General features: G+C 45.0%; 1 protein-coding gene across 1 annotated transcript in view; it reads right to left on the minus strand.

The window, feature by feature from the left end:
- Nucleotides 1-20,653, minus strand: part of HNRNPUL1 (heterogeneous nuclear ribonucleoprotein U like 1) — a 133,621-nt gene that overhangs the window by 54,013 nt on the left and 58,955 nt on the right. Inside the window, exons 3-4 of the mRNA XM_068130674.2 lie at nucleotides 8,356-8,429; nucleotides 8,094-8,233 (exon numbers count right to left, since the gene is read on the minus strand). Coding sequence (XP_067986775.2) covers nucleotides 8,094-8,233; nucleotides 8,356-8,429 — 214 coding nt within the window. The remainder of the gene's footprint in view (nucleotides 1-8,093; nucleotides 8,234-8,355; nucleotides 8,430-20,653) is intronic.

Consider the following 20,653-nt stretch of genomic DNA (forward strand, 5'->3'; position numbering starts at 1 on the left):
TGGAGGCAGTGGTGGATGTGTATAACGAGTGGAGGCAGTGGTGGATGTGCTTAACGAATGGAGGCAGTGGTGCATGTGCGTAACGGGTGGAGGCAGTGGTGGATGTGCGTAACGAGTGGAGGCAGTGGTGCATGTGTGTGTAACGGGTGGAGGCAGTGGTGGATGTGTGTGTAACGGGTGGAGGCAGTGGTGGATGTGTGTACCGTGTGGAGGCAGTGGTGGATGTGCTTAATGAGTGTCGGCAGTGGTGGATGTGCATAATGAGTGGAGGCATTGGTGCATGTGTGTATTGAGTGGAGGCAGCGGTGGATGTGCGTAACGGGTGGAGGCAATGGTGGATGTGTATAACGAGTGGAGGCAGTGGTGGACGTGCTCAACGAGTGTGCGTAACGGGTGGAGGCAGTGGATGTGCGTAACGAGTGGAGGCAGCGGTGGATGTGCGTAATGGGTGGAGGCAGTGGTGGATGTGTGTAACGAGTGAAGGCAGTGGTGGATATGCGTAACGAGTGGAGGCAGTGGTGCATGTGTGTGTAACTGGTGGAGGCAGTGGTGGATGTGTGTGTAACGGGTGGAGGCAGTGGTGGATGGGTGTAACGAGTGGAGGCAGTGGTGCATGTGTGTAACGAGTGGAGGCAGTGGTGGATGTAACGAGTGGAGGCAGTGGTGGATGTAACGAGTGGAGGCAGTGGTGGATGTGCTTAACGAGTGTGCGTAACGGGTGGAGGCAGTGGATGTGCATAACGAGTGGAGGCAGCGGTGGATGTGCGTAACGGGTGGAGGCACTGGTGGATGTGTGTAATGCGTTGAGGCAGTGTTGGATGTATGGACATACACAGGGTGTTCGAAAAAGACCCGGCCAACTTTGGTTATTAATATATTTGAACAAACTAGCAATGGTACCCGCCCTCTGGGCAGGGCTTCAATTGGTAAGCCCAAATGAAAAGGCAAAATATCAGAAATTGAAGGCTTTTTTTATTTTAAACGACTCATATAAACATCCGTTGAATCATATCACACGCAAATCATCAAAATCTAAACAGTACATGGCGCCCATTTTGAAAAAAGATTGAATTCTGCAAAACGGAAGCGGCCGCCACACGTCTAACTCAGTCGCACGTTTATGTGTGAAGAGTGCACGCCGAATCTGTAAAACGGAAGCGGCCGCGACGCCTGTTTCTCAGTCGCTTTGCACACGCTGCTATGTTACTTCGGAGCTGCACGTTTATATAGGAAGAGTTCGTCAGGAGTCGATCTACTCTCTCCTGGTACGTAGAATAAACAGTACAGTCACGTGAAAAAGTAAGTACACCCCATGTAAAGTTTTGACTTTTTCAACATATTTCAACATACACCGATTTGATCTTCATTTTTTTGGGGGGGATTCTGAATCGAGGCTCGTGAAAGAGCTAACATTTATTTCACAAACAAATCGACAAGACAAACAAAATATATAAAAAGAGGGAGCGGAAGACAAGATGGGGAGAGAACGAGAAGCACACAAACCCAACATTTGAGAGCAGGGAGAGGGCTTGGCGGGAGGAGGCGTGGGAAGGGGGGGGGGGGGGGACACCAAGGACTTCCAGGACAGAAGTTGGTATTTCAAAAAAGTGGATTTAGGGTGAAATTAGCGGGGGTAGAAAAGATCAAGGTTTTGGATGGGGATGGAGGCAGTGTGTAACGATGTGCGCAACATCGTTACACACTGCGGAGAATCTCATTTCCTTTCACAAAGCCCGAAACAAGTGTGTGTCCACCCTCAGGAGAGCCAGGAAACAATATCTCTCTGTTCTCAAGACCGAACTCTCTTATCTGTCTCCCTCTTCCAAATCCTGGTGGCGTCTGGTCAAATCTGTTTCTGGTGTTTGTTCCCCCTCCATCCCCTCCCTCACCTCAAACGGCTACACGGCTGACTCCGCACGTGAAAAAGCCGAATGCCTCAACTCTGTGTTTGCCTCTAAATCTTGTGTCCCAAACCCATCCCTCTCTATACCCACCGTACCCAGCCGCTCCTGGACTCTGTGTCCTTTCCTCCTGACAAGGTGGAAAAGTTTCTGTCAACCCTCGACTCTGATTCTGATTCTGCAACTGGACCTGACGGCATCAGCCCACGGGTCCTAAAATCCTGTTCTTCCGCTCTTTCACTCCCTCTCTCTGTTCTCTTCACCCTCTCTTTTGGTCAAGGTCATCTGCCATCTGCTTGGAAATCAGCCAACATCACCGCTTTACACAAAAAAGGTGCAAAAACAGATCCTAGCAACTACAGACCAATCAGCCTTCTCCCAATTATCAGCAAAGTCATGGAATCCATCATTGCTTTGGATATGAAATCTTTCCTCTTCTCCAATGGCTTGATCTCTTATCATCAATTTGGTTTCAGACCAGGTCACTCTACTCTGGACATGCTGCTTCTGCTTTCTCAACAATGGATGGAGGTCCTCAATGCCAAACAGGAAATTAGAGCCGTCTCCCTTGACATATCACGTGCCTTCGATACGGTCTAGCACCCCGCTCTGCTCACCAAACTCTCCTCCTTTGGTGTCCATGGAAATCTCCACGCATGGCTGGCGGACTTCCTCTCTAGTCGTAGTCAACGTGTGGCCCTGAATGGGTTTCTCTCATCTCCTCTTCATGTTCAGGCTGGAGTTCCGCAAGGCAGTGTTCTGGGCCCTGTGCTTTTTCTGGTCTTCATCAATGATCTCTCTGACTCTCTTGAAAATCCTCTCTATCTCTTTGCTGATGACTCTACTCTCTGTCGCTCCATTCCTCATCCCTCAGATCGGCAGTCTGCAGCCTCCTCACTCTCTGCAGACCTGGACAAAATCACAGACTGGGCAAACAAGTGGAACATGTCTTTCAATCCTGACAAATCTCACACTCTTACGATGTCTCTCCGAAAAGACCGACTGGACAACCCTCCCATCCACTTTCTGAATAATCCTCTCCAAGAAGTTCTGTCACTCAAGCTTTTGGGTCTTACTATCTGCCATGATCTTTCCTGGGAAAACCACATTTCAAATCTGGCCTCCAAAGCCAGTCGCCGACTGGGCATCCTCCGTCGTGCGAAGTCCTTCCTTGGCACACCTGAGCTCCTCACCACGTACAAGGCTTTCATCCGCAGCTCAATGGAATACTGCTCTCCGCTCTGGGCTGGTGCTCCTGCCTCACACTTAGCTCATCTTCACGCTGTTGAAACCAAAGCATTCAGAATCATTGGAATCTCCCGCGATGAAGCTAACTCCAAGGGCCTTTCACTCATTCACCGCAGGCAGGTTGGTGGTCTTTCTGTCTTCTACCGACTCCTCTCTGGCCTCCCCCCCCCCCCCCCCCAGCTCTCTCTGGGCTCTGTCCCCCAAATATTCCTGCAGGTCGCACAAGATCTGCCTGCACCCCTCTTATGGTTAAACTGCCAAAATCAAGACTCTCTGCTCACCTTCACTCCTTCATTCCTCTTTTCTCCCGCCTCTGGAACAAACTCCCTCACTCTCTTCAATCCCACTCCATCCTCCAGGTCTTTAAAACAGCTGTTCACCACCATCTCTTATCTTCCCCCATCCAAAACCTTGATCTTTTCTACCCCCACTAATTTCAACTCAAATCCACTTTTTTGAAATACCAACTTTTGTCCTGGAAGTCCTTGGTGTCCTTGTGTTTTATACTTCTCCCATCCCCCCCCCCCCTCCGCCCCTTCCCCCACACATCTCCCTGCAAACCCCTCCCCCCCCCCCCCCCCCCAACATCTAGATGGGATTTAGATCCAGGCTTTGACTTGGCCATTCCAGAACCCTCCATTTCTTTCTTTTCAGCCATTCTTTCGTGGATTTACTGGTATGTTTAGGGTCATTGCCATGTTGCAAGGTCCACTTTCGGTTGAGCTTCAACTTTCCGACAGATGGCCTCACATTATCCTCAAGCACTCTCTGGTACAATGAAGAATTCATAGTGGATTCTATGATGGTGAGCTGCTTTGATATCAGGTTCTTGTGGTCAAATTCTGTCTTTGGTTTTTGCCAAACATGTCTTCTGGTACTGTGGCCAAATAGCTCTACCTTTGACTCATCTGTGCAGAGCACATTGTTCCAGAAGTGCTGGTCTTTGCCGAGGTGTTCATTGGCAAACTTTAGTCTTTCCCTGATGTTCTTTCTGGACAGCAAAGGTTTCCTCCTGGCACACCTCCCATGTAGATCAAATTTGTGCAGCCTCTTTCTCATGGTCGACTCGTGCACTTTGACATCAACAGTGGCAAGAGCTACATGTAGGTCCAGTGATGACATTCTGGGGTTCTTCGAGACTTCTTTCAGCATCTTGCGGTCTGCTCTCGGGCTGCACTTCCTGGGGCGGCCTGGCCTGAACAAGTTGGCAGTTGTTTGGAATCTTCTCCACTTGTCGATGATCTTCCGGACAGTCGAATGATTGATTTCAAATTGTTTGGAGATCTTTTTAAATCCCTTCCCAGACTCGTAGGCATCTGTAACCTTCTTTCTGAAGGCCTCAGAGAGCTCTTTTTATCTAGGCATGGTGACGCCACACACTTCAACAGCAAAGAGCAAGCCAAACGAAATGTCTGAGGTTTAAATAAGACAGGTTCCTCCAAGATCCTCTCCAACGATGTTCTCATCATTTGCACCTGAGCTGGTGCACCTGATTCTAATTTTAGGTATTTGAAGTAGTGATAAATGTCGGGGTGTACTTACTTTTTCCACATGCGAAATTTGCATTTGTTTATTTAAATTATACAATGGACGACAAAATGTAAATGTTTCATGATATTTGTTATATTTTATCACCTTTATCTATCAATATTGGTGAAATGAAGATCAAATAGCTGTATGTTGAAATATGTTGAAAAAGTCAAAACTTTACATGGGGTGTACTTACTTTTTCACGTGACTGTATTTGTAGAATTTCAACAAAAGCCGCATCACTGTTCATATCGGTAAATATTCTTCCATCGTGTTTGGAAAAACTGGAAAATTAATATCGCCTATTTTGCTCCCAGGGATCCCAGGAATACCCACCGAAAATATCGTTGCGATCGGTTGAGCCGTTTTTGCGGTACCTCCGAACGGACGGACGGACATTTGGTGAATTATAGTTAGGTGACACGATATCCTTTGGTTTATGCAATACAGAAACTCAAAGTTTTGTGCAAACCATCAATATACTTCAAAGTGAGCTCTGTTGCGCACTGGCGGTACACGAGTTCTGGCTTTGTTCATCTCAGCATGTTTACATCCACCAGTGCACATGCAGCTATGATCTGAGAACGAAGATCGTGCAGGTTGTCTCCAACACCAAGGTGGCAAACATCTGAGACAAACCCTCACAGAAAAAAAAAACCAAGGCAGGGTTATGTCTGGTGATCGTTGGGGCCAGAAGATTGGTCAGTCTCGGCCAATGCGACGACCTGGAAGGAAATTTTTCAATCAGGATGGCTCGAACGACTGGGGCCCAATGAGGGGGTGTGCTGTCATTTTGAAAAATGATACTGGATTGCACACGCCACACATTGACCTTTGGATTGTCACGCATGTGTTCAATGACCACATAGGGGTTTTCAGAGCCCCAGATCCTCACATAGTGCCGGTTGACCTTCCCCGATACATGAAAGCAAGTTTCGTCTGTGAACATGACCTTTTTCAAGTAATCTTCATCATCCTCCATGTGACTGAGCATTTCCAAGGCAAACACCTTAAGTTTGGGTCCATCATTTGGTTGAGGTTCCTGCAGAATCTGCACCTTACAGGTATAAAGCTTCAGGCCTTTATTCAAAACCCTGTGTACAGTGGTCCCAGTTCTCTGAATGCATGGCGGATTGTGATTCACGCAATCGTTCAACATCTGCTGCACTTGTGCTTGGTCGACTGGTACTTTCTGTTTCTGACAACTTCCAGTCTCCTGAAACCACTTGTACCACTCTGATACGAGTCCACAATGGCGAATTCCTTCCGTACCTACGGAAATTACGCTGAACTTGCGTTTCAGATCTCGGCTCGAGGAACCGTTCAGCACACTGATCATTCTCCTGTGGAGTCGCCATTTTATTTTAGAATAAGCCACTAGACCTGAAAAGATAGGAAACTTCATGAGTTCCTGTACCATATAAAACAAAGCGTATCGTTGTATCATTTGTGGTACAAAATATATTAATAACCAAAGGTGTCCAGGTCTTTTTGAACATCCTGTATATACCTAAAAACTTTTAGTAGCGGAGAAAAGCACCTTAGGAATGAGAGCAAATGGTTTCGCTATAACCTTCATTGTGTGACCTCTAGTCCTCCTGTCTAGTTTAGTTGAGATTGGATGAGTAACGACCGAATGTATCATGGTCAAAAATCGTCAGACAGACACCAAATTGCGTATTTTTGTATGATTTAAATGGCTGGTCAATTTACTCACTGCATGAACAATTGGTCAGAAAAGAATTCCTTTGTAATCTGGGGACTCCCTATATTGTATTTTGTATAAAACTTGCTCTTCACATGTCTAGACAAGTATGAAAACGCTAATTTTATATCCGTCATTAGCTTATAGAATTAATTAGCACACGGTAGCTCATCATTCGTTTAAAAATGACAGGATGCTGTGCCATTCGATACACCAATCGATTAGAGATGGGATTTAAAATGTATGGTTCACAGCCACTCAATAACGTTAATCGCGTGCACGGCACCGATCCAGCAGGGTATCCACTTCATGGGTGTATAATGCACGACGACGTCATTATTTACCAATTTATAATTGGCATCAGTGGATTAATTTTTTTAAACCGATAGTCGAATTTTCTAATCGGCCCAGCAATTGTGTACATCTATACTTATAAAAGGCAAAAATCTCTAAGTCTTTTTATGTGTTCTACGGCCGGCCACATCTTTTAAGTTCCAAACTCCAACCTCGGGGTAGAAATATAACTGGCCGCGGCCTCACGTGTGGGTGTGAGGGGAGGGGGGGGGGGGAGAGAGGGGATACAGGTGCATAAATTTGCCCTGCAAATGTGTACCGTGTAGCACCACCTAGCGGCGGTGGCAGAGGGTATTACAACTCCCTTTTTACCTGGGGAACGCTGAGGTGAAAGCACTTTTAGCACGGGTAAATTTGTCCTTCCCTCCCCTTTCCCCACTCCACACCCCTCTGCCCACTCCACACCCCTCTCCCGACACACACACAACACCATCATCATACACACACACACACACACACACACAACACCATCATCACACACACACACACAACACCATCATATCTCACACACACACACACACACACACACACACACACACATAAACCGCTTGTAATTACCACATGGTTGTATCACCAAATTCCAATAGAGTCTGGCCATTAACACAAGAGGGTTCTAATCCTGGAAGTGACTGGTAATCTCCTGAACACTTGCAAAATGTATACACAGCATAAAATATAAATGCAATACGGTGTTAATATTTATCACCATTTTATGCAACTCAACTTTCAGAATAAACAATAAACATATTACCTCAATAAACATTACAGAATCACATAACTTGAGCGAAGTCAATGGCGTGCCATCACAAATCCCCACACTTCCCATCGAAAGCAAAGTTGAAAGATGGCAAAAAGTTCAACCAATAATGACCTAATATCGAATTGAGGCAAAAAATATCTTCTGTTTCAACCACTATGACCGCAAGTCCCCATACCCTGGAGCATGAACCGGGGGTCAAATCTAAGAAATCGTTACATATTTCATGATTCCCCCAATGTTGATTGCATACACAAAGTTTCATTAAAATGTGCCCGCAATTGAATTTTTTGGTGTTTAACCTTTTGGCTCCCACCCCAGGGTGTGGGCCAAAAATGATACCGATCTTGCACCTTCTTGCCATGTGGTGAGCATAACTACCAAATTTGGGGAATTTCTGCACAACCGTTTGAGGAGATAGCATGAATGACAGATGTAATCAATTAAAATATCCTCCCTTTTTTTCAAAAAGCATGGGGAAAATAAACAATTTGTTGCATTTTGAATAAGTCATTCAAGTGTTGACATTGTTTTGAACACAATACAAGCGTTAACCACCGAGCATGCATTCGTAAAAAAAATTGTGGCAATGGCATACCATCATTTCAAAGCACACTTTGCCCTTAACAACACCATATGTGGCCCGGGCTCCACCCCACAGATAGGCAAATCCCTCGATGGTCAGAGGGTACCCATTGTATCGATCTCTGGTCACCTTGAAGTGCAGGTCAGCATTATCTAGACACAAGCAATTGGAAACAGTGATTTTAAAAAAGGCATTTTGAACTGCAAAAAACCAGATTTAGAGCCATTCAGGTGAAAGAAAATCATTTAACCACTGGGTCGAGCTTTGCACTTACAGCTATCCAAGGTGACCAGGGTCTCATCAAAATCTTCTTCATCATCATCTCCTGATGGCTGTGGAGACTTGGAACTGCAAAACCAAACATAGCAACATTTCAGTTATCATGGCACATAAAGTGTATTAAAAAAAAAAGTTATTTCTAATAGTTATCACCGAGACTACCATTAGAAGTGCAAATTGTTAGGCATGTCTACATTTGTTTCGACTTCACATTTTTACTCCCACCAGGGAGTAATGCATTCGATCGTGTCCGTCCGCGCGTGTGTGTGTGTGTGTGTCTGTCCGCGCGCGTGTCCGTCCGTGCGTGTGTCCGTCCGCGCGTGTGTGTGTGTCTGTTCGTCCGTCCGTTCGTCCGTCCGCGCACGTGTTCGTTCGTGAACAAAATATCTGTAAAAGTTCTGAACAGATTTGGATGAAAGTTGGTGGGATGATTGCCCTTGGGATAAGGAAGAATTGATTAGTTTTTGGTGAAGCTCAGGATATTATTCCATATCTAGGAATTTTTTTTCTGTTTTACTGCATTGAAGCTTTTATTCTTATTCTTAAATGACATTTTCCTCCTCTAATTCCGAGATATATCAAAATTCATTCTCTGACAGTTAGGGCCTACTTTCTTTTTCATTTATTGTTTTGGGGAGGGCATGTTAAACAAAACGTATTATTCCAACTTGACCCACGGCGGGAGTATGCGCTCTAATGAGTGCCATTCTAGTTTTGAATGCATTAATGAATGCATCAACTAAACAAACTCTCATTATTTTTGAAAAATTATGATTGCAGGAAATCATACACATGATCACCAAGAACAAGTTAAAACAAGTCAGGAGACAACGATGGTTCACGAGCGAGCGGTATTCTTCGGTTCGATTTCGAAAATTCGGTTTGATTCCGACAACTTTGAAAATTTGACCTTTGTGACCTTGAAATGTCAAAACGAAGGTTACTGACCTTGAAATGAGATAGAAAATAATGTATAATCAGTTATGAGGTTAGTTAGCTACACAATACTGAAAATTCGGTTAGATTCCGACAACTTTGAAAATTTGACCTTTGTGACCTTGAAATGTCAAAACGAAGGTTACTGACCTTGAAATGAGATAGAAAATAATGTATAATCAGTTATGAGGTTAGTTAGCTACACAATACTGAAAATTCGGTTAGATTCTGACAAGTTTGAAAATTTGACCTTTGTGACCTTCAAAGGTCAAAGATTCTGAAATTTGTTGGAAAACTTGTATTTCATGATGTATGTGATAATATAAAAACATGTACGACATTTCACCCTATCAGGAAGAGAACAATGTAATAAAACCATCAAAAATCGTCTTTTCTAAATTTTGTGACCTTGTGACCTCCGCAATAAAACAGGTCTCACAGTTCACTCCCAAGCCTACAAGGACCACCTACAACACTACAAAGATGCCGCGCCCGCTCCGCCTACTACTCTCAAATTATCCACTCTGGCTCCGGAAACCCTGACGTACTCTTCTCGACAATAAACAAACTCCTCCGCCCCCTGAACACCACCACCCAGTCATTCACAGTAGACAACTGCATCTCCTTCCTCTCTTTCTTCCAACGCAAAATTGACAACATCTACAACAGCTTGACCACCGCTGCTCCCGCTCCCCCTCCCCCTCCAACCACCTGCCCCCCCTTGTTCTGCCATCCCCTGTCTCGGTTCTCCCCAATCTCCCCTACTGACCTCTCTGAACTCCTCATAGGAAGGAAAACTGCCACCTGCACTCTTGACCCCATCCCCTCCAGCTTTGTCAAGGCCTCCCTCCCTGCTCTCTCTCTCCACTTATCATTGCAACAATAAACTCCTCCCTGTCTACAGGCAGCGTCCCACCTTCCCTCAAAATTGCTGCTGTTACCCCCATTCTAAAAAAACCTGGTCTAAACCCTGACACCCTAAACAACTTCAGACCCATCTCCAACCTACCCTTTCTGTCAAAAGTTTTGGAATGCGCTGTAGCCACTCAACTCAAACATCACCTCTCTGCCAATAACCTGTATGAAACATTCCAATCCGGATTCCGCTCCAACCACAGTACTGAAACTGCTCTCCTCAAAATCACCAACGACCTTCTCCTCTCCTCTGACGCTGGCAACATCAACATTCTCGTCCTCCTCGACCTCAGCACTGCCCTTGACACCATCGATCACACCATCCTCCTCACCCGACTTGAATCCACCTTTAACGTTACCGGCACTGCCCTCTCTTGGATTAAATCATACCTCTCTGACAGACGCCAGTTCATCTCCATCAATAACTGCAAATCCCCCACTGCTCCCCTCCCCCAAGGTGTCCCCCAAGGTTCAGTTCTTGGCCCCCTCCTCTTCATCCTTTACCTGTCCCCCCTCAGTCACTTAATCTGCCGTCATGGTCTCCAATTCCACTGCTTCGCCGATGACATCCAGCTTTTCATCTCCACCGACACCCACTCTATCCTGACAAACTGCATCACTGAAATAAAATCCTGGCTTCAAATCAACTTCCTCCAGCTTAGCTGTGATAAATCTGAAATAATCATCATTGGCCCAAAAACGCTCACAAAATCCACCCATAACTTTGCCCTCAACTCAACATCGACGGTATCCCAGTATCCACCTCCCCTCACATCCGGAATCTTGGCGTCATCTTTAACCAAACCCTTTCCTTCGACAAATACACTAAACAGATCACAAAGTCAGCCTTCTTTCACCTGAAAAACATTGCCCGTCTCCGCTCATCCCTCTCCTCCACGGCTGCAGAAACCCTCATCCACGCCTTCATCACCTCCTGTCTGGACTACTGCAATAGCCTCCTCTATGGTTCACCCTCAAAAATCACCAATAAACTCCAATACATTCAGAACTCCGCTGCCCGTCTACTCTACTCACCCATTCACGGACCCGTGACCACATCACCCCCGTCCTTTACAAGCTTCACTGGCTCCCCATCCCCCAGAGAATCCAGTACAAAATCCTCCTCTTGACGTACAAAGCCCTCCACAACCTGGCCCCATCCTACCTGGCTGACCTTCTCTCCAGACACACTCCCACCCGCAACCTCCGCTCTGTTGGTACCAACCTCCTGACTAGGGCTGTCAACCGAGCCGAGACCGGGACGAAATCCCGGCAGTTTCGGCTTTCGAGACGGTCTCGGGACGGTCCCGAGATAAATTGACTGACGCAATTTCTCGGTAAAAAAATCCCGGTTAAAATTCCAACTTCTTGCAAATATTTTCCATAATAGAGGCATTTATTGAGCCTTGCTTTCATTACTCTGCTTCCGCACAAGCATCATTTTTCGCAAGTGCAGCTCAACTGACACAAACGATGATAGATAAAGTAAACTCACTGTTCCAGGATTTTCCCCTTGTCAACAAACAATGCACTGCAAACGAATCCGAATTCCGAATCCGGATCTTCACCAACATCTAATCATGTTGTCCTTGTCACACACGCTGCATCTCCACAAAATTTCGTCCGAATCCGTCCACAACTTTTTGAGATATTGTGTTCACAAACAAACGGACAAACAGACAGGAGTGAAAACATAACCTCCATCCACCTTTGGTGGCGGAGGTAACGAAATCAGGATGAAGGTCACAATGAAAATCCGCCGCATCGCGGCTTCATTTAAACCGTTGAATCCTTCCGCTGTATCACTCCGCCTCGCTCCGCTTTACGCTGCGGTCACGTGTCCGTCCTTGAAGACGAGTTACGGAATGTGGTTGCTATGGTCTTTTGCACATTAATATCGAGGGATTCGCTCGAGGCCCCGTGAATGGAGGGACGATGTTTATTTAGATTAAAAACACGTTTATAACGGATTATTCTACACACAATGTATTAATACAAGTACAATACATTATGTCGTTTTATGAAATGAGTTTTTGATGAACGTTTATGTTTAATTGCAACGCTAAATCTATAAATTGTAAGAATCCCTCGGGGTTTGGTTTGACGGTTTGAATGTGAAAGTATTTTGGTTATCTTATCTCCACTTTAGGCCTGATAAGTTGATTACGTTTACTTTAGTCACAGAGTCAAAATAAGGATTGGGGGGGGGGGGGGGGGTGATCACTACACCGCCTGCTTTATAATTTACTAGCAGAAGTACCCGGCAATGCCGGGCGGGGGAGGGGAGGGGAACGGGGGGGGGTGGGGGGGGGGAGCGAGCCCCTTGGCGATCACAACTCACAAAATGATAATGAAACTCCAACCGGGACTCGAATATGCCTGGGCAGAAACATTTTCTCCCTCTCTCTGACATTCCGAGCAAGAAATTACACGACAATACAAACTGTAATGAGATAACCCGGTCCCATCGGCGGTGGCCGATCATCTGCATGTAGGCGGTGTATTTTATTTCATCCCGGTAAATGGAAGCCAAGTCGGAATTTAAGTACTCAACATCAGAAATGAATTTTTTTCATTGTTGTTTATATATTGTAATGAAATTCCATTATTTTTGAAGCCTTATTATTTATTTATTTATTTTATTTTTTTACTTTGCCGGGAACCGAGCCGATCCGAGATCCCGTTATGAAAATTGAAAATTTATCGAGACGGTTCCGAGACGGGATTTTGAATCTAGCTAACAGCACTACTCCTCACCCCCTCCATCCGGACCAAATTCAGATCCTGGGGGGACAGGGCCTTCTCCATCGCTGCTCCCACCCTCTGGAACTCACTACCTCACACCATCAGAGACTCCTCCTCACTCACCACATTCAAAACATCACTAAAGACCCACCTGTTCAACACTGCATTCAACATTCAACCCACAGCATTTAACCCCTGACTATCTCTTCTCCTTCTCCCTCCTTTTGCTTTAAATATTTCCCTATTGATTCTTGTCTTTTTGCAATTGTTGTTTTCATGTATTGTTATGCATTATGTTTTCCACTCTGTCAAAGCGCCTTTGGGCTTCTTGAAAAGCGCTATACAAAATAAATGAATTATTATTATTATTATTGTGACCTTGACCTTGGGGTGAAAATGAAAAATCGAGCTCCGTGGGACTAGACACATGACATTGGCCTAACCAAATATCGAAACCCCTGTCAGATTCCACCAAACCCCTCGGAGAAGATGTAGCTTGAAATCGATTACCCCTTAAAAAGACATATTTTTCGGGCGTCGCTCCGCCCACAATGGGCGCAATATGCCCACCCTATGCAGGACACAACTACATCATGATATCAACCTCCCACCCAAGTTTCATCAAGATCGGATGATACCATCGGGTAGTTATGCTGCGGACAGACACACACACATGAAGAATATAGTGCTCACTTGATAACTCGTGAAGCAATTACATGTATTTCTTGAATCTCCATTACTAAGACAGTTAAAGCCTTCTATATTCAATGACCTCTCCAATAGGCCCAAATGGTGAGTGCCGAAAATATTAAACGTAAACTATTACAAGTCAGGAGACGACGATGGTTCATGAGCGAGCGGTATTCAATGACAAAGGACGGATTGTAACCGAAACAGGCCCGGAAATGTCAAAACGAAGGTTACTGAACTTGAAATGATAGAAAATAATGTATAATGAGTTATGAGGTTAGTTAGCTGCACAATACCGAAAATTCGGTGAAAAATGAAATTTAAAAAGAAAAAAAAAAGAAAAATCGAGCTCCGTGGGGCTAGACACATGACATTGGCCTAACCAAATATCGAAACACCCGTCAGATTCCACCAAACCCCTCGGAGAAGATGTAACTTGAACTCGATTACCCCCTAAAAAGACATCTCATTCGGGCGTGGCTCCGCCTACAATGGGCGCAATACGCCCACTCTCGGCAGGACACAACTACATCATGATATCAACCTCCCACCAAAGTTTCATCAAGATCGGATGATATCAGCGGGTAGTTATGCTGCCGACAGGCAGCCACACACACGATGAATATAGTGGTCACTTCCACAATATATTGGAGTGCAGGATCTAATGAGTTTACATTTCTTACCTCACCAACACAAACATTGCTGACCAACAAATTTATGCTATATACTACATCTGTCAGTGCTCTGCATGAGGGGATGTTTGAATCAAAAACACAAAAAGAACCTGAACGTTAGATCCATGTAACACAAGTTTAAACCATTGCCACCAACAACGATACAATGTTTCCAAGTTTTTTATCCATATGTTTGTATCGACTGCAACGTGACAACTCAGAAAAATTGAACCGCTTAATAAAAAAAGGGAACTACAATGGCACTCGGTAGAGCACATACAGTGCCTATATTTCACCTTTTGTTGCCTTATAGCCTGGAATTAAATTGCATTAAATCAGACTTTTCCCACCTTTATTTACACATCGTAACCCACAACTTCCAAGTGAAAAACAAATTCTACAATTTTAAGAAAATTAATGATAAATACAAAACTAGCATATCTTGGTTGGATAAGTGTCCAACCACCCTGAGTTAATACTTGGTGGAAGCACTTTTGACAGTAAATGCAGCTGTGACACTGAGTCTTCTGGCATAGGTCTCTACCTACTTTGCACACCTTGATTGGGCAATATTTAACCATTCTTCTGTACAAAACTGTTCAAGCTCAGTCAAGTTCAAGCTCAGTTTATCTTTTTGTTACTTAGTAAAACTCCAGTGTAGCTTTGGCTGTGTGCTTCAGGTCATTGTCATGCTGAAAGGTGAACTTCCATCCCAATTTCAGCTTTCTTGCAGAGGTCATCAGGTTTTCTCTCGGATTTTTCTGTATTTTGCTCCATCCATTTTCCCTTCTATCCTGACAAGTGCCCCAGTCCTAACTTACTGTTGAGAAGCATTCCCATAACATGAAGCTGCCATGACAATGCTTCAGAGTAGGGATGGTGTTCTTTGGGTGATGTTGTGTGTTTGGGTTTGCGCCAAATGTAACGTTTTGCATTTAGGCCAAAACGTTCCATCTTAGTTTCGTCAGAACACAAAACTTTTTGCCACATGGCTTCAGCCTTTCTCTTTAGAGCCGCTGTCTGTCAGATCCTGACAGTAGCATTCTGAAAAATACAAACACCCCACCCCCAAAAGGACGAAATTGTAAGCTGATATACAGTCGTGGCCAAAAATATTGGCACCCTTGCACTTTTCTCAAATGATGCACCATTTCTTCCAGAAAATTGTTGAAATAAAAAAATATATTGGTATCTACATTTGTATTTCTTTGGTTTGCAGTGGAACAAAACAAACAAACAAAAAAAAGCTGAAAAAAGGGAGAGGGAGACAAGAGCGGAGGAGAACCGGCCGCACGGATTGCCTCACGTTCGTGGCGAGGGACTTCGCACCATCTTGTGTGTTTCCCTCGCAAGCAGTGTCGGGCTGCCTGGTGCTGCCGTCATCATTCAACAGCCTCGTAGACCAGAGCTGTGTGGCGAGTGTCGGCCGCGATAAGCAACAAAGAACATTATTTTATTTTCCCCTTGTCTGTTTTGTGTGTCTGAGTAGAGACGTCTCAAATTAGGATATTAGCTTTTACCTCACCTTTCATTTTTATCGTATTCCATTTATGTTCATTAAATCATTATTGTTGCATTTCATTTCTTGAATTGTGAATTTTCCTTGTCTCGTATCTGTGTTTGTGGGTTCGAGGAATAAACCCCGTGAGACCGTCCGTAAAGGTAAGACCTCAGTTCCTTCCCGTAACGTGTGCGCCAAACAGATACCACCAAGTTTCGAACTGCAGCCTCGGAGTTAACTGTTCGGCGATCCGCCCAAGGCTGGTTTTCATCGGCCATGGACTTGACAACATTATTGGCACCTTTTAGAAGTTGTTAGAAATAATTAGATTTCAAGCAGGTGATTCTCCTTCACTTTGGAATTGAACTCACCTGTGGTGAGTTGCAGGTGCCTGCAATATAAAAATCACTCATTCAACCAGTTTGAATAGAGAAAATGAGTCATTCTGCTGTTTTGTGTCATTGTGTGCACCGCAATGAGCATGGAGAAAAGAAAGAAAACCAGAGAATTATCTGAGGAGGTCAGACACAAGATTGTAGCCAAGCATGGACAATCTCAAGCCTACAAGTCCATCTCCAGGGACTTTGATGGTCCTGTGTCCACCATACACAATGTTAACAGAAGGTTTAAAGCCCATGGCACTGCAGCCAACCTCCCTGGATGTTGCCGCAAGAGGAAGCTTGATCAAAGATTGCAGCGAAAGATTGTTCAAATGGTGGAGAAAGCACCTCGATCAACTGCCAAATAGATCCAAGCTGAACTTCAGACACAAGGTATGACAGTTTCAACTCGCACCATCCGTCGCCAACTCAAAGAAAGGGGGTTCCATGGTAGCAGACCCATGAGGACACCACTGCTGAGAGAGAGAGACATAACAAAGCCCGACTTGAGTTTGCCAAAACACCCGAACAAGCCAAAATACTTCTGGGAGAATGTCCTGTGGACAGATGAGACCAAATTAGAGCTTTTTGATAAAGCACATCTCGATATTTGAGCAATTCCACTGTTACTCACGTTACATTTGAAGCAACAATGACTCATTCAAAGAGGTCTAATTTCTAAACGTATGCAATGAAGTTTATTATTTACTTATAGCTTGTAGTAGACAACATAAACGACACAAGCATAAATAAAACAACAACACAACAACAACATGCATTTTAAAGGCCATTTTCCCTGCTAGAGCGGGGGTTAGCCTTGCGGTCCCAATGACAATCTTCTCCATTTTGCCCTATTTTCTGCATCTCTCCTTGTTAACCCCCTTGCCTGCATTTCTTCTTCCACCATCTTTAGCCAAATCTTTCTCGGTCTTCCCCGTCTTCTACTTCCTTCTACATTCATTTCCATCACTCTTCTCAACCAGTCACTTTCATCCTTCCTCAACACATGACCAAACCATCTCAACCTGTTCCTCTTCACAGCATCAATCACAGGCTTTATTCCCATCATCTTTCGCAATTCATCATTTGTCTTCCTCTCTCTCAACGATACTCCGCACATCCGTTGAACCATTCGCATTTCCACCCTTTCCAACCTTCGTTGCTGCTCTACGTTCATTACCCATGTCTCGCTCCCATAAATCATAACACTTCTCACACATGCAGCATACACCTTTCCCTTCAGCTTCAACGACACTCCCCTCATCATCAGCACGCCACTCAATTCCCGAAACTTCTTCCATGCACATCTCACTTGAGCAACCGTTGCTGAGTCTGATCCACCTTCTCCATTCAGCATGTCTCCGAGGTAGCAAAATGTTTTCACACCTTCCAGCTTCACGCCGTCTCCAAGATCCAACTCAACATTTCCTCCATCTGCAGCTCCCTCTGTGCACACCTTACATTTGAATGTAGCTGCCACACTGGTTAATGACCCTCTCAGACCACTACATTTTTGATGAACCCACTCAGCGCACATTGTACATTGAATGGAGTTCACTCCGACACCCTTTCTACACAGCACAGGGCCACTTCCCAGTTCTTTCCACCTCACCACATGCTTTACCACTTACCATCACCTTCGTCTTTCCGATATTCACCTTCAGACCTTTTGTCTCCATACATTCCTTCCACGTGTTCATCTTTTCCTTCAGTCCATCCATACTTTCCGCAATCAACACCAGATCATCTGCATACAACAACTCCCACGATAAACCCTCCTTTACGTTCTGAGCCAGCACCTCCATCACAGCTACAAATAGTAGTGGACTTAGTACCGACCCCTGATGCACTCCCACCTTCACCTCAAACTCACCAATGTTCCCGTCCTTCGTCCTTACAGCTGTGCGCGCTCTTTTGTACATTGCCATCACTACTCTGATCAACCATTCCTCCACTCCTAACTTCCTCAATGCCCATGTCAATACTTTGCGTGGAACCCGATCGAATGCTTTCTCCAGATCAACAAACCCAAGAAACAACTTCTTCCTCTTCTCCATGTACTTCTCCTGCAACTGCCTCACAATGAAAAGCGCGTCTTTCTGCTCCCGCAGTCGTTCCTCTTCCTGGCATGAATCCAAACTGCATTTCATCGATCTTCACTTTCTTCCTTATCCTCCTCTCCAACACCCTTTCCAATACCTTCATTCCATGCTCCAATAACTTTATCGCTCGGTACGAGCCACACTCCAGAGAGTCACCTTTCCCCTTGTATAGAGGGACGAGGGTACTCAGTTCCCAATCCACTGGAATGCGGGCTTCTTTCACCACCAGATTACAGATCTCTGTCATTCTTTTCACACCCCAACTTCCTGCTGCCTTCAACATATCTCCCACAACTCCCGTCGGCCCTCCCGCTTTTCTACCCTTCATTGCTTTTATCGCTTCCTCAACTTCCTTCTCAGTTATCTTCTCTGCCGGTCCTAAAACTGGGTTACTCTCTATGTTGCCATCCCATTCATTCTCTGTATTCAACAGCATTTCCATATATCTTTTCCATCTTCCTTTAATTCCATCTGGGTCGACAACGATTTGTCCCACTTCATCCTTCAAGCAACTCACCCCCATCACATCACACCTCTCTTTCGCTGTCTGCTTTGCAATCCTGAATACTGCTTTCTGACCCTCTTCCGAATCCAAGCGTTCTCCGAACTTTTTCCTACATGCCTCCTGCGCCTTTGCTACCTCTTTTTTTGCAGCCTTCCTGGCTGCCTTACAACTTTCATGCTCTGCTGTTTCTGCTCCCGTACCCTTCGCCTTCTGCCACTCCTTGAACTTCTTCCTCTTCTCGTCAATCCTCTTTCCAACTTCATCATCCCACCACCATGTTTCCGAGTGCCTCGGTGGTCCTTTTGTCCATCCACATACCTCACCAACGGCTCCCAACAGACTAGCTTTCATTGACATCCAACCACTTTCAAGCTCAACCACAGCATCCTCGACCCGACTCAGCCTCTCTTTTAATGCCTCCCTTACTGTCACCTCTTTCAACCTCCACACCTTCATTCTCGGTTGGTACTTCACCCGCCGAGCTCTCCTCGCACCTTTCACCCTTACGTCGCAGACAACCAAGTGGTGCTGTGAAACAGCCTCCTCCCCCGGGATCACCTTTGTGTCCCGGAGGAGCCCTCTATCTCGCCTACGCACCATCAGGTAGTCAACGGTTGTCGTCGACCCACCTGACATGTATGTAACAAGCTTATTATCCTCTTTCTGGAACCGAGTATTACAAATCAACAAATCAGCTCCATCAGCAAACTCCAAAATCTATTCACCTTCTCCATTTCTCACACCATATCCGTAACCACCATGAACTCCGTCAAAACCATCCATACTCCTTCCCACATGTCCATTTAGGTCTCCTCCTACCACAACAACTTCCTCATCTTTCACGTTTTCCATCAGCTTCTCTATCACACACCAGAACTTGTCCTTCTCTTCATCGCTCCGACCAACCTGCGGAGCATATGACGTTGGGGTGACGTTCACCAAGAGCTTTCCAATCATCATTTTCACCATCATCAACCTATCACTCACTCTAGTCACACTCACCACACTGTCAACAAACTCCGCAGAAAACAGGACACCAACACCGATTCACGCCCTCCATGCACCCTTGCCACACAAACTTGTATTTCTGTCCCTGCCTACCCTTCACCATTCTCACACCACTTCCCTTCCATCTCGTCTCTTGCACACAACATATGTCCACTCTTCTTCTTACCAATACTTCCACCACTTCTCCTGATCTCCCTGTCATTGTCCCTACATTCCATGTCCCAAACCTCAGAAACCGATCTCCACTTTGGGCTGTACCCTGCCCATATGTAGTTGTAATTGTCATGGTTCTCTTTTTGAGGCAATGTTTTTATGGCCGGATGCCCTTCCTGACGCCAACCCTCTTAAGTCACCTCTTACGACACGCAGGGATACGGCGTACCTATTCTTATCCAGGGTACACACCGGGAGCAAGCATAAAGAACATAAAGCATAAAGCATAAAGAGTTTTTATGCATAAAGCATAAAGAACACAACAAGCATAAAGAAAGAAACTCAGAAAAGAATTTTGTTAGTGTTATATCCACAAAAATGTGTTGGTTACTCACGTTACATAATGTGGACATGCATATAATGAAAAGACTACAAATTTCAAAAATGTCCTAATCTGAGGTATTACAAGAAGAAAACTTTTTATGTTCTGTACAATCCCAATACTGGGTCACATCTTGTTGGTAAAAGAAAACCTCTGAAAATAATAATTTTGATGTAGGAGACATAAAACATGGTTACTCACGTTACGGTTACTCACGTTATGGTTACTCACGTTACATTTTGTCCTTACTCTATCCGAATCATTTGTCAATTTTTTGGGGTGATATCAACTGATAATCAACT

Source organism: Myxine glutinosa, chromosome 1 (assembly GCF_964187855.1).
Source record: "Myxine glutinosa chromosome 1, kmMyxGlut1.1, whole genome shotgun sequence".
NCBI classification, from domain to species: domain Eukaryota; kingdom Metazoa; phylum Chordata; class Myxini; order Myxiniformes; family Myxinidae; genus Myxine; species Myxine glutinosa.